At 41.1% G+C, this 14,594-nt stretch overlaps 1 protein-coding gene across 3 annotated transcripts in view; it reads left to right on the plus strand.

Moving 5' to 3' along the window:
* Nucleotides 1–10,744, plus strand: part of WT1 (WT1 transcription factor) — a 33,496-nt gene extending 22,752 nt beyond the window's left edge. Inside the window, exons 7-9 of one of the 3 annotated variants that reach the window (XM_005530260.2) lie at nucleotides 4,964–5,053; nucleotides 5,835–5,927; nucleotides 9,222–10,579. In XM_005530260.2, the coding sequence (XP_005530317.1) occupies nucleotides 4,964–5,053; nucleotides 5,835–5,927; nucleotides 9,222–9,343 (305 nt within the window). In that variant the 3' untranslated portion in view covers nucleotides 9,344–10,579. Of the gene's footprint in view, nucleotides 1–4,963; nucleotides 5,054–5,834; nucleotides 5,928–9,221; nucleotides 10,580–10,675 lie in introns of those variants that run through there. The other 2 variants (XM_005530261.2, XM_088058253.1) reach the window with 2 other exon arrangements.
* Nucleotides 10,745–14,594: the final 3,850 nt, after the last annotated feature.

Consider the following 14,594-nt stretch of genomic DNA (forward strand, 5'->3'; position numbering starts at 1 on the left):
AGCAGTCATTATTTGTTTGTTCTTTATTTTATTTCATTTAGTTGATTTGCTTTCCCAATATAATTTCTGAAACAATCACAAGGACTTCAACTTACACATGTTATGTTTTTTCCTTAGCTGGAGAAGATTTTTAATATTTTATCATATATATTGTAGGCTTGTAGAGTCAGAAAACCCCCAAAAGCCGTAGGGGATAGGCCTATGTCTGTCTAACCCCCCAGAAAAGCTTCTCCCATTGTCCTTGGGGCCATAAATGCCTCTCCTCTGGCTCATGCTGCAGTGGAACTGGGTAGAGGAAAAGCATTTCTTCCCCCTCAAACACCTTTTCTGCACAGGTGGGCACAGATCCTTATGCACACATTTTGATGTCTTGACAACAAAAATTATTTATTTCTCAAATCTTTGCAAGTTTCTTTCCATCAGAGGCCAGCTTGCTTCCCAAAGCTCGTGTTTGCTGACACCAGCATTGCTGTGTAAGATTTTGAGGCTGGCTGCAGCTGAGGAGAGGAAGCAAGGGATGGTTCACTGCTGGAATGAAAATTGCTTGGGTAGCTTGCCTGGCTGTGCATTCAGATTTAGGATCAGAAGGGAGTTTTCCCCCTTTATCAGGTGCCAGGGTTTTGCCCTCAGCCTGTTGAATGGGTTCTAGACATTTCCTATTATGATCTGGGACTTCTGCTTACCAAATTCCCAGCTGGTGCAGAGGCTTAGAGTATGATGCTCTTCATTTCCTGTCTCCTCCTGTGGTCTGTCCTGGATTTTGGGAATGTTTGGTGAACTATGGGAGCATTTGGAGGGGATAACTTGCCAATTATCATATTTTCCTGCTTGATGTGTGGATGATCTGGACTTAGTGGCCATGAAGGTTTTCCACTGCCATGCTCTTCAGGAGTCCTGGGCAGTCAAACCCACTGCTGTGATGCAGATCCATTTCCTTTGCAACTTCGTGTGTTTGTCTAACCCTGACTTGTTTCTCCTGCATGTCAAAAGCAAAATTTGGAAACAGTTTTTTCCAAAAGTTACGTGGTTGTGTTTGTCACACCACTCCTAATCAAACCAAAAAGTTTATTAGTCTGCCTGTAAGGTGATTCTGGACTCACCCACAGGTTTGAAGCTCTTCCACCTTATGCTTAGTGTAGTGTTAGGTCAATGATCTGGGCCATTTTTAAAAGGATGAACACGTGATTTGAAAACAAGCTGTTACACATATATGATATTAAACCAACAGATTGTATCTTTGCAGGACATTGCTGGCTCTAGATTATATTTTTTATTTCTAGAATAGATACATACAAAGGACTGGCTCATCAGATCTTCCATCCTTCCTCCCCTGTTGCAGTATTGCAAAACCAAGCAAGGCCCTGAAGTAGAAAGTTGGATTCTGTAATCAGTTTTTACCAATGTTTCAAACAGCCTTCGTTGAAAATATGTTAACACTTTGTACTCTCTGAGGCTGCTTATCTGTTCTTAACAATGCCTTTATTGAAACATGTACAGCCAAAAGAGCTTTTGTCTTATCTTGGTGTATTTTGCTGAAGTAGATAGGCCTCTGAAATGAAATTCAGAAATACATCTAACTTTCCAACTTTGCAGCAAATAATGTGAGTTGGCATTCTTTGGCAGGCTTCAGGCACTTCCTTGCAGAAACAAATTGATGTCTAGACCTCCATAAATTTCACTTCTGGTGGAAGCATCAGCATTCTTGCCAGAGACCTTTTGGGTTCAGTGTCACTCATTGGGAAAACCGGATTTATCCTAACACAGAGAGAAAATCCTCTGCCTGTTTGCCAGGGATATTCTTTAGCCTAAACAGGCTGCAGGTCTGATCTGCAATGGGGTATGAGAATCTGTAGATCAGGAAGGTTGTCCTTTATGATAGGGTGCCAAGCTGTATCTTTTCATGCTGATATTTCTACAGCATAAAATAAAAATACAAGATTAATTTCAGAATAGTAATGTGTCACAGCTGAGCTATGGTGTGATGATGACAGAAAATGTTAACTATAAAGGCTCCCTACTAAATAAATAATCATGTATTTTGTGTGAGTTTGCTAAAGCAAATAATATTAAATAAAAATGTAGAATTAGCAAGGCAAAGTTGTGATCATGGGACTTGTTTGATTAAGTGGACACACTTAAGGAAAGGGGTTTAAATTGGTGAAGGATGTGTAGACCAGCCTTCAGATTCTCATTCACACTTGCAGTCTCTGGTTTCAAAATCAACCTCCTTTTCTCACGTGCTCTTGTTAGCAACAGGCTCTAACTCCTGCAGAACTCCTTAATTAAAAGCAATGTCTGTGAATATTTTGTGCAACTGCTACAGCAGTAGAATTTTCTGTTTTCCCATGCCCCTGAACAAATGAATTCTCTCCAGAGAAATCAGGCACACTTCCCTTAGTTTAACTACTTTTGACAAAATCAGTTTGTTTTATTAGAAACATTTATTGCAACATGTGCAGAGGCAGATTCACTCTTGTTTTACAATTCTTGACCTTTTTTAAAAAAGTATCTTCCTAAGTATTGAAGACATGCCATTCCCTCTACCCTCTCTCATCTTTTTTATTCCATTATTCTCTAAGTTCAGCCTTTCTTTTGTGTTCCCTCTTTCAGTAGTGTAAGTAATCATGTCTCAGGTAGAAGGGCTGGTAAAGCTCCATCTGCATCTTCTCTTTTGTTTTGGGGCTCTGTGTGTTCACATAAGGAGGTTTTTAGCCATTACTGGGTATTTTCATACACAAAGAGATTTCAGCTTTTTACTGGAGAGGCTTTGACAGGCCTGGGGAAATGAGATGCTCTCACTGTGGGAATTTAATGGGGTACTAAAACAGACTTTTATTAATCTGGGATGTTTCTGTCATCCTGTTCTGAGGAAATCTGTGGGAGCTCACAGGCATGTGACAGTCAGCTTTGGCAGCTGGCATGGAAGATGTCAAAGGAAAAGGAAATTAGGATTTCTGTATAAATGTTGTGCCTCTTTTTGTTTATTTGCTCTTTGTTTTCTTCCCAGTGTCATCACATCCCTATGTAAACATTTCAGATTGATTCCTTTAATACCTGCATGGGTTAAATCTGACTTCAATTTAATCAAGATTATTTCCCAAAGTATTCCAAGAAATACTTTTATGTGCATGCCATCAGACCCTCTACGCTGTTTTATTCCAATACCTCCTTAAACATCTTCTAAGTTTATATTGCAATTAGCAGACAATCATCCTGTCACTGCATTCTGCTCTGCTGACATTCCCCCTCTTAAATCTGCCAAAGGGCTGAATTCCTTGGAAGTAAGTGGTTTCTGAAAGGCAGGCACCCCCAGGGAGTCCTTGTGGTCAAAGTGTATGGAACTATTTCAAACACCTGTGGCAACTTTAATCTCTTCTGCTAATAAATTAAGCACAGCAGACATAGAAATTGTCCACACCTAGGTTTGAGAATCAGTAAACTCCTTTGGGGTGACTGTCACAGGAAGTTAGCTTGTTCTTGCAGATTTAGTTGCTTTTGTAAAGTTTTTAATTTTAGCTTCAGTGGGATGAATTTGGAATGCTCTCTTTAATATTGCTGCTTATTCTCTGTCACCTGGATCAAAAGGCATCTGCTTTAAACTAAACTGGTTCGTTCTGGTGTCTCTGCATACCAGTGCCACCAGAGTACATTTCCTCATGATGGTGGAATCAGACATGCAGACACCTGCAGCGAAGTTTTATCAAAGGGATAGGTTTTCAAAATGAAACAGGGAGAAATCAAACCCACTGCCAGCTCCAGGTGGTGTTTTCCTGTAGGTCCTTCCCACAGGAGCTTTGGTTTACATCTCAGCTTCCCACAGCAGGCAGAGCAGGTCCCAGCTGCTCCAGAGTGTTCCTCCCAGATAAAGCCCAGGATCCTCCCAGCTTTGCAGTGAGAGATGTTTCACTCCTGCTCCTGTTGAGGCTCTGGGCTGTGGCACTGGAGCCAGACTTTATCTGGGCATAAATGTAATTATAGCTGAGGCTTCAGCAGGATTCCAGGGACCTCAGTTGAGAAGCAAGCCAGACCTGGAAGATCACTGAGCTCCTCCTGTAACATCATAAGGATTGTTTTGGCTTAACTTGGCCAAATTTCACCACCTCTGTGCTCTGCTACCTGCTGGCAGTGTTTCCCCTCTTCCCTCAGACTCCTCAGTTGCTGCATTTCTCTTTGCAGTTGGCTGGTGAAGTCCTTTGCATTGAAATCCATGTTCATTTGAGGTGCTGGCTTGTAGGGATTTCTTTTTCTAAAACACTCAGGATCTTTTCACTCCAGAGAAATCCCACCCTGAGGGTCTGTGCTGAACTGCATGGGAGGATGGGAAGAGTTTATATTTACATGAGACTTTGCAATAATTCATGGCTTTGCCTGTGAGAGCTGTGCAGCTTTGTGAGAAATTCTATTTAATGGTTCTTTGTGGAAGAAACCTAATTTATGATTTGGGGAAGAATATGTCTTTTTCTGAGGTTGAATTTTCTGCTCAGTTTTTTCTAATTAATTTAATGTGGTTAAAACTGTCACCTATGTGGATGGAACTTATTTAGTTTTTGCTTTAAACCCAATTTAGTTCAAACTGTGAGTTGTTACTCTGTATGAATTATTTGCTACTGAAACAGGTGGAAAGGGTTTAATGGGGTTTTTAGAGAAACATAAACCGAGACATTCCTGTTCTTTTCCAACAGAAAAAAAATAAAAATTCACTCAGCTGAAAATTGTTTGCAGCTTTAACCTAAGAAACTGTTTTCTTAGAGTGAGCAGATTCAGCATCAATTTCAGTGCAGTAGAATTATGCCAGCCTTTCCAACAGAGTTGTATGGCTTTATGAGAAATCAGTCCTGCTGTGCCACTGGACTGCTTCAGACTGCAGAGAAGCCTTTCAGAGCCACATGTTTTATCTTCTGACTCAGCCTGAGGTGTTCTCTCATTTAGCCACATGTTCTGACAAACTCTTTTTCCTCTCCAGGTGAAAAACCTTATCAGTGTGATTTCAAAGACTGTGAACGAAGATTTTCTCGTTCAGACCAGCTCAAAAGACACCAAAGACGACACACAGGTTTGTGGACAAGGCTTGCCTTAATTAGAGCTCATCTGTACATGGGAATTGTGATCCTGAAGTTATACTCCTGAACTTCTATTTTTCTGATGTCTGCTCATAACACCAAGTTCTTGAAGCTAATTTTAGGAGAAGGCCATGGCTGGGTTTTTTAACTGGCCTTTTAGCACTACTGTGGTTGTTTAGGTGACTTTTACATCCTGTCACCATCTTTTGAAACAACTTTCATAATGAAACTGTTTTCTCTATATTCTGTGTTCAATATAGAGAATATATTGTGTTTAAAACTAAGCAGTTCTGCAAGAAAAATTTGTCAATGTGTAAAATTTGCCCAAGGCCTATGTGTCATGTTTAAAACAGTAGTGTGAAGTAAGTTAAACCTATTGGGAGCACACAAAAATAGATTTCTGCACCTTGATTTTTCCTTATGTGGCTCCTTCAGGATACTCACTGTGCTAAAACACAGGGTCAGGATGAGAAATGTTTGCAGAACTTCCCTGGTGCAATGGTTTCAGGGGGGATTTGTTTATGATGGAGCTGTTCAGATGCTTCAAGCCCAGGCACTGGAAGAGGAGTTACAAGGGGTGGTGGCCTCATTAATGACTAACTTTCTGTAATGTGTAGGCACAGGGCTGGGAAGAGCAGTTACAGTAACTAGAACAAAAAACTCACCCCCTAAAAAAAAAAAATCCAGGCTTTTGAAACTTCAGAAATATCTGATTTCATTCTAAAAACATTGGGGCATAAGAATAGATTTTTTTTTTTTCTTTTTGTCTCTCAGGTGTGAAGCCCTTTCAGTGTAAAACCTGTCAGAGAAAGTTCTCCCGATCTGATCATCTGAAGACTCATACCAGGACTCATACAGGTAAAACAAGTGCGTAAACTTTTCTTCACATTTATATTTCTTTTTTTTTTTTTTTAATTTATTTTAAATTTTAAATCAATGTTGTTGTAAATTACATGATTAGGAAGTGTCTTAACCAGGATTCAAATATTCAAAACAGCAGAAAGAATTTCAGAGTCTGCTGATTTTTCAGTGTGGCTGTTTTCCCCAAGTGTGATAGTCACTTTTCACAAAAGGGATTTAGGTGATTTTAGAAACTATGCTTTCTTCCTTCGTGTTTAAAGAAATTTCAGCTTGGCAAAATAAATTTTGTCAGCTATTATGAAATGAGCATCATGGTCTCAGCCCACAAATGTCAAGTTGATCTACTGCTTTTACTGAAAAAACCCTGCAAGACAGAAATTTTAATTCTAGCTTATGCCAAAGGTCTGTAATCTAAAGTATTCGTGTCTACTCATGCTTCTCCCAAGTGTCAGTTGAGCCTAATGCAGGATAGCACAGCAAAGCTCTTGCTGTTGCTGCTTGTACTGTAATCTCTCCAGCAGATAAAAGCAGTGCCTTTTGCAAACTCACACTGACAGACACTAAAGTAAAAGCTTACTCAAATATTCAAGGACCTTTCTTTATTTTTTTTTTTGGTAGAAACTGTAGTATTTCGTATAAATACAGGGGGAAAAAAAAAAGGAGGCCATTTTAGCCTACTCTGCCCTCACATAAATGTAAACACCATTAAGGAGCAACTGCAGCAAGCTCTGTATTTTAGTTTTAAGTGTTAAAATGTGTACTGTGTACTGACATTTGCCGTTCCTTCTGCTCTGTATGCAGTGTTTTTACCAAGTAATTGTTTACCAAGCACTTTGGCATGTTGTTGGATGTCACGGTGTTTTCCATGCTGGTGTTAACCTTTTAAATTCAGTCTCTGTACAGATGGACAAGGAGCCTGAAAATCTTTTTCTCCCTGCTAAGAATTCTTTTTTCTCTTCTGGACCATAAAAACACACATTTCAGACTTCCAAAAATAAAAGAGAAATTTTAATAAAGGAAATGATTCACCTGAGAACAATGGCATTTTCTGTGGCTCTGGCCAAATAAATGCTTCACCCAATGGCCACATCTACACTTGCAATCTGCAAATGGCAAAGGCTGTGCTCCTGGGTGAGCTGCAGGGCCTGGGTCTCTGTGCATTTGCATGAAGAAAGATGTTTTCTTAACCAGCAAGAGGTAATGTTCTGGGAGAGACAAAATGGCAAGTGGTTGTAACATGCTGGCAAGCTGGGATGAATGACATTCCCCATCACATTTCATTGCTAACTGATCTGCTAATTCAGGACTTGCATGACTCCAGTAATTTTTTTAGCCCAGATTAGCTACAGTGAGGAGTTTGCTGTCTTGTTTTCTGGTGAAGCTCCTCTCCCTGTGGCTCCCTGTGACCTGAGCCCCCCAGACCCTGCCGTGGGTTCGCTGCCTGCCACTGGCACAGGGTCTGGTGCCATGGAGCCACTCCTGACAACACTTCAGGATGTGTCACCTCCTGAGGGGGATGAGCACAAGTGGTGGCTGGGGATTTTTCATCTCCACCTTGTCCTGCAGCTTCATTCCTCTTTCTTTCTCGTAGCCCCTAAATTTTGTGACAAAGCACCTAAATCAAGTTAACTTGCTCCATGTTAAATCTTGAGGAAGCAAAGCACAGATTGCTTCCATGCAATTCCATCCTAATTTTCAGTCAACTCCCTTTATTAAGATTCAGGGATTTTTTTCTTCACAAGCAATTTCACTGTGACAGCAATCTTTGCTGTTGAAAGCAAAATAGAAATAAAACAATCAAAGGAAGTTTTCTCCATCCACAAACACGTTTAGCAATGGAAATGTGATTACTGATATCTGTACCATGAAGCTGTACAAAGCAGTTGGTGCCCAGCACAGAACTAATAGAGATTGCTTCCCCCTTGCTGGGAGAGGACAACCAGGATTGCTGGTGATAGTTCTGTGAGAAACTGGTCAGTCATAGATACCTCATCTGGGTTCTCAGGATGGTTTTGCTAATGCTGATGAAAAGAGACCAGTTTATACAATCTGTGGGTTTTGACCAGATCAATTTTTTCCCACACTGTTCTATGCACTCATGGGAGATAGTTGATGCTTTTGCCAGCATCTATGCTAAGTGGATAAAGTGGATTTTAAGCATCCCCCTACCACTTAAAATACCTCACATGGGAGTTTGCAAACAGAAATGCACATTTATGCAAATCCCCTGTTTGTCTGAATTTGGATTTGGTTTGTGAAATGCCCCAAGTGTGAGGTAAATAAGAAGAGAGGATGCCTGGGTGAGGTTGTACCACCCCAGCGTGTCTGGAGTGTGTTAGAGAGGATGAGGTGTGTAGACAGCACTGAAGAGCCCAGCCCCAGAGCTGAACATACTTTAAAATATTACATTTATTTTGAGGGGAAAAAAAAAAAAAGAAAATGGAAAGAAGAAGCATGAGTCACCGGGCACTGCTCTGAGCTAATGAAAGCATTCCATCAGCATTCCTGCGGCATCAGAAACGCAGCCTGAAATCCCACTTAAACATTGTAGCAAATCAAGAGGCCAGGTTAAACAGTTAAAAAGTGGTGGTATTTCTTGTTAAATTTGAATGTGCTTTGCTTGGAGTTATTTGTAGTGAATATCATGCTCATGGAAATGTTAGAAAAATGCTGTTTTGAGCATTTGACATCTCCCATGGATGTGAATCCACTTTACTTAGATAGTAGTGGAAAACTTTGAGTCTGGCTCAGCAGACTCCGTGCTGAACTCTGTTGCTTCTACCACACTCGCTTACACTCACCAGTTTCAAAGAACTTCAGCCAAAACTCATTGAATTAGCTGGAAAAACCTCCCCTTGACTGGAGGTCAAGCTCTAAAAAGTCACTGACAGTTTCCAGAGTGACTAACAGTATGTCTGCACCACCGCCCGAGGTGCGACTGAAGCTTGTGTGAATGCCAGAGTGACTTTGAAACTTGGCCATTTGAAAGCTAAGAGTAGCATAATGATGGCAACAAGGTGTTCAGCAAGGGCCTGTCCTCAGGAATGAAGCACTGCAAAGTGTTCTGTGTCACCTGAAAAAGGCTGTTGTTAAACATCAGCTGAGGCAGAGGTAGGAAAGCACCGAGCGCTGATGCCAGCGGGAGTTGGGGGCTCTCCCACGCCCTCTCAGGACAGCCCAGGGTGCCTTTCCTCCTGCCAGGGGCTCTTCCAGCTCCTCACAGCCCTGCAGAAAGAAAACAAACAGCAGTGTCTCAGATGAGCTGTATGCTCAGCTAATAACAGGGTGTTTTGTTAACAGGTGAAAAGCCTTTCAGTTGCCGGTGGCCCAGCTGTCAAAAAAAATTTGCCAGGTCTGATGAATTAGTTCGTCATCACAACATGCACCAGAGGAACATGACTAAGCTGCAGTTGGCCCTTTAGACAGTTCAAACAAGTGAAAAAAACAGATGGGACATTATAAGCTACTGCAAACTTTCTCAGCCATCCTCGATCACCTCTGTCAGAGAGCTGCAGCTGTCTTCGCATCCTATTTGACACAAGTTAACTAAACCGTAGGATTCTGCTCAGCCTTGCCTTCCATTTGGAGCTACACGAGTTCCTATTCAATAACTTCAAGAGATATTTACTTGTGGTTTTGTACAAAAGCAGGCAAGATCTCCACAGTTTTGAGATTACCGTGCTTAGCTTTCATGCCTGTCTCCAGCTTTTTTTTGGGTTATTTTCACTTGAACTCTTCTAGATACAAATGGCTGTACCTTTTTAATTCCTGCAGCGGGCAGGATGATTCCTCCCTGTTGAAGGGTAGCTCTGCACCTACATCACCCCTGCATATGCTGAGGTTCCTGGATGCTAGTACAGCTTTCCTCACAAAACGAAGGAACAGTCACCTGAGATACTTCTGGTAACCTTTGTACTCATACTGCCAAAGGGCAGACTTTTAGAGTTGGGAGCTCTGCTTTTGAATTTCACGAGTCAAACCTTTTTTTTAAAGGTTGTCTTTCTAGAGCAGCTAAAGCCAGATGAACCAGAGCCTCTCTGTACAGAAAATAAGAATCTTACCATTAAGTTAACTTGGTTTTTAAAGAATTGTATAATTGAACCCTTAGAACTGTTTTGTCAATTAGCTCTCTCTCTTTCTCTCTCTCTCTTTTTAATGTATTGGTTTAAATTTATTCTATCATGAGATGTGTAGATCTCCTTTACACAAAACTAATTCCAATCATTGTAGACATTTGGGACTTGTTTACAATGTAAAGCCACACTGGTTATGTGGCTAGCAAGCTGTATAAACTTAAAACTGAACTTCTAATGGGGCTGGTCCAGGATCTCCATTAACAGATTACTCTTAAGATAAGTAACTTAAAAAAGACTCTTTGTCAAGTATATGTGGAAAAGACATTATTAGTGTAAGGAAATATATTATTTCAGGGTTTTGGGAGGAGGGGTTTATTATTTACTTTTAATTGCTTGAAATTGTGTGTATATATATATATCTGATAATGTATTGCTCTTAGACATCTCCAATTAGAAAATGTATAAATATTAGAAGCATCACTGTTCTGATGTTGTTGCTGTTACAAACTATTGATAACACTAAGAATGTAACCTTCATTTTTCACTGAGCTTTCAATTAAAGCCCATTCAAAGAGAAACAAATGAGAGTCCAACAGATGTCTTGTTTCATGTCTGGTATTAAATTTCAAATGCCCTGTCCAATAGTACCCTTTTTTTTTTTTTTTTTTGTATATAAAGGTACCACCAGCACTGATGACCACTAGTTAACCTGTCCAGGTCTTGACCACAATTTATCCATCTCACTTGGGAATCATACTGGCAGCAGAAAACAGTGTCAAGTTTCATATTGTGCTATAAAGCAGTTGCTTCAATCGTTCGTCTTCTTACCCAACCATTCCTTCTCTTTCGACCCGTGAGATTTGTGTAAGAACTTTATAGAACAAGTAAAATCCCATTTATAAATAGCAGAACTGGCCTTCTGTAGAACTGGGCTGAAACCATAAGCACAGATAACTTCTTAGATTAGGATGTCATAGACTGACTTTTAAGTAAAAGTTAATTTAGAGTTGGGGTGGCTTAAATCAGTTCAGCAGGTTGAAAAAGACAGTCTTTCATAGATGATGAAGTGTGAAAACGAAGATAAAGAAATATTACTGTTTCTTTGTCATACTGCCTACTTTTCTTTGGAAGTAAGTACAGCCTGCCTCAGTGCCCTTTGCCCTTGCAAAATATTTGTATCTCTTTAGCAAAAATCTTTAATGTATCTTGCCAAGCTTTTTTCTCTAATGTACACAATGGAGTTCTATGATGGGTTGAGCTTTCTCTCTTAAAGTGCAGCTGCATCGTCAAGAAAACTCAACAGTTAATTCTTCAAGTCCTCTTTTTCGCCTGGGTATTGCATCACTGTTAATTACTGTTGGGGTACTGTGACTCATTTGTATCAGTCAACTTTATCTTTTGCTGCCAAAAGACAGCATCTCTCTGGAGAAACTCATAACAAGTGTGGCAAACATCAAATATTTGGAGCGAATGGTGTACATAAAACTGCACAGAATTAAAAAATAAAGCAACTCCTCCTGCTTTCTTGAAAGAAAAGTTCAGCTGCAATAACAATGTCCTCTGATTTACCCAGCAGTTCTCAGCAACTACAAAACAATCTGTTTTTCAGTCTGCACCCAAAATAGAGAGCTGCCACGAGTGTTTATACTAAAAGCCAAAAAAAGAAAAATCAGCCTCCAGTTTTGCCTGCATCAGTCAAACATAAATAAAACTATCTTTTGTGAAACACAACCAAAACTCCACTGCAGCACAGGCCAGACTTCCAGTGACCTGTAAATAGCTACAGCCATGGTTTGCTGCTTGGGGAATCACGTGCTGAACAACAATAATAGTAGATGGCTACAAGGGTGGGTTGATGAGTGACAGAGCATGTCCTTTTGCTTTTGCTGTCACCACTTTTTCAGTGGAAGACTTACTGCTACTCTGCTGTTTGATGATCATTACACCCCAAGACCTGCCAAGCACAGAGAGGACAACGGTAAATGTTTACAGGATTTTTGAAATTTTTATTCCCAGTTATTTTACGGTGTTTGTTACGAGAGGCATTTCATGACTCTGCCTTTCATTTCCCTGTTTTGAGGATTCTGTCAGCAAGGTAACCCACCTTTATGGAAGTGCTTTAGTGCATGAATTTCTCAGAAGCAGCCCCCAGAAGCTGGCTCTTGCAGCATGCAATTCCTCTTTTTGGGACACGCAGAGATTGATCAGCAGGCCGAGTTTCTGTGAGCTTGACCTCCACATGAGAGATGAGGGGGCTGCACTCTATTACATCTCAAAAATATCCTCAGCTCTCTGGAAAATTTTCAATCCCATGATTAATTGGGCAATCTTTTATGCCTCTGCCTCCTGTTCTTAAACTGGAAATAGTGGCTGATGCAATTTTGGCTGATGGTTAATATCTTAGTGGGATTGGCACACTCTCCTGTCCCATGGCTTCTATAGCCCCCCAAAATAGAGAATGTTAGTTATATAGATAACACTTCTTCTTCTTCTTCTTGCCACTTCATGAGGTCCAATATGTTGAACAGGAAAGGAAATGTGATCTCTACCCTCTCTGATGGAATTCAAGAGTTGACTTGAGCAGTTATTTTTGAGGTAGGCGAGTCCAGCAAAGTGTCTGTCTGCTTTAGGAAAACATAAGAGTTAACCTGCCTGGGTTGTAGCCACATGATCTGCTTCAGATGCATGTCTCCATGAGTATGGACTGTGCTGACCAAACAGGAGGGTGCTTCACTTAGGAAACCCACCTGGAGGCAGCCCATCCTTCAGCCAGGTGATGATTCCTGCAAGGGAAGGGGGGGATGTCTAAAGAAGCAGCTCTCTCCTTCTCTTTCCATGTTGGGTTAAGCAAGTGGTTCATTTCAGAAGTCACTCCAACCAGGCCTATCTGCTCCAGGATGTCAGTAGGATCCATTTCACTGCTCCAACAACCCACCTTACAGAGCTGGGAACAGCTCCAGAAGATGCAGGTAGGTGCCTTAAACCAGTGTTTCTTCCTCCTTTCTGCTCTCCAGACAGGCTCTGAGGAAAGCCTGTTGTGTGCAGCCTGTTTTTGTCATCCATGGGACCTGACAGCAAATCCAGCATGGTAAGTAAGCTGCACTTTGTCTAAAAGCCCAAGAAAAAACTCTGGAGCAGGTTGAGAGGCTCCAGAAAGGTCCTGGGTCCTCCTCCTAACATGAGGAGGGCACCCAAAGGCCACCAGCAGGCACAGGTGGCACCAGAGGACATGGAAAAGTTCTGCTGCTCAGTCCTGCTTGAGCCCTGTTTGTAACTTCCCCCTGGGACAAGTAGGGAAAATCATTGAGGTTTTCCTTGCTTGACGAAGACCCTCACTGCCCTCCCTGCCCTCCAATTAACAAAAACATAATTAAAGGCAGTACATGCAGTTCAGAATGGCACTAATGGATAAGAAAGTCCAGCTGCAATATTTGGGAAGATCCCATAAAAGATTCATTAGGATTCTTTGAGTTATTGGAAGTGCTGATGACACAAGGGAGCCTAGTGAAACAGAAGACCTGGTCACAAGAGCCATGAGTTAAAAAAAGCCCAAACCCAAACCCCAACCCCACTGACACCATTCTAAAAATTAGACAATTAAGAGTAAAACCAGGAATGTAGCCAGAACTATTCCACCTCAAATAATAAACACAAGGATAAGTTGCCAAGCGAGGTCAAAGAAGCAAATGGTAAAGTGAGTTTAAGAGACAGCTAGACACTTTTATGGGGAGAGAGGGGATTGAAGGATACAGTGACAAAACTGGGGGTAGAGTTGAGATAAACCCAGAGGACAGTGGTGGGCCAATAGCCTCAGAGAGTGCTCAGAGCCCCAGTTGTTCAGAAGAGATGTAGAGCAGCTTTTGGCATTTTGAGGGAGACTTACCAGGGCTCTGGCAGCATCCTGTGAGGGGTGGAGGGAAACTGCCAGAGCCTGGCAAGCAGCAGTGGGTGTGCTCCCAATGGATGTGCTGATCCCAATTACTGCCCTTGGTTTCACTAGTGAGATTCCCTGAGAAACCTGCTGAAAAGCAGATTTTTTTAAGAAATCCTACCCAAACACCTTGTCTTGTTGCAAGTTGCCAATGCAAAGCACAGAAAGAGATGCCAAAAAAAACAAAATCCCAGGAAGAAAACTTCCCTTTTATTTTCTTTTTGTTTTTCATGAAAGTCTACTTTTAACATAGGAAAGAAAAGGGTGGATTAGAATATGATTCAAATGAGGCAAAGACAAAATATACAGAGGTTATGTTCTCTAGGAATGGAGTAGCAGGAAGACTCTGCCCCAAAGAGGCTGCAGGCTACAGATAAAGCTTTAATCCACAAATGTTTAAAGGCATGGAAAATCTTGAATGAGGAAGTCTTGTTGCAGGCAGGACTTTTCTGTTCCTGATGGCTAAATAACTATCCCATAGGTATAAATATAATTAAATTGCATCACTGCTTGTTTTAATGATGAATAGACTTGTTATGTTCTGATGAGGTCTGGCAGAACCAAGATCCCAATCAGCAAAACAAGGCTGAGCAACAACAGAAAGACCTGGCTGATCACCCTGACTTGAATGGCTAGATAAATCTAATATAACCTAACTGTTCTTCC

This window comes from Pseudopodoces humilis, chromosome 7 (assembly GCF_049639895.1).
Source record: "Pseudopodoces humilis isolate 2021_Gansu_Grassland_sample_001 chromosome 7, ASM4963989v1, whole genome shotgun sequence".
NCBI lineage: Eukaryota > Metazoa > Chordata > Aves > Passeriformes > Paridae > Pseudopodoces > Pseudopodoces humilis.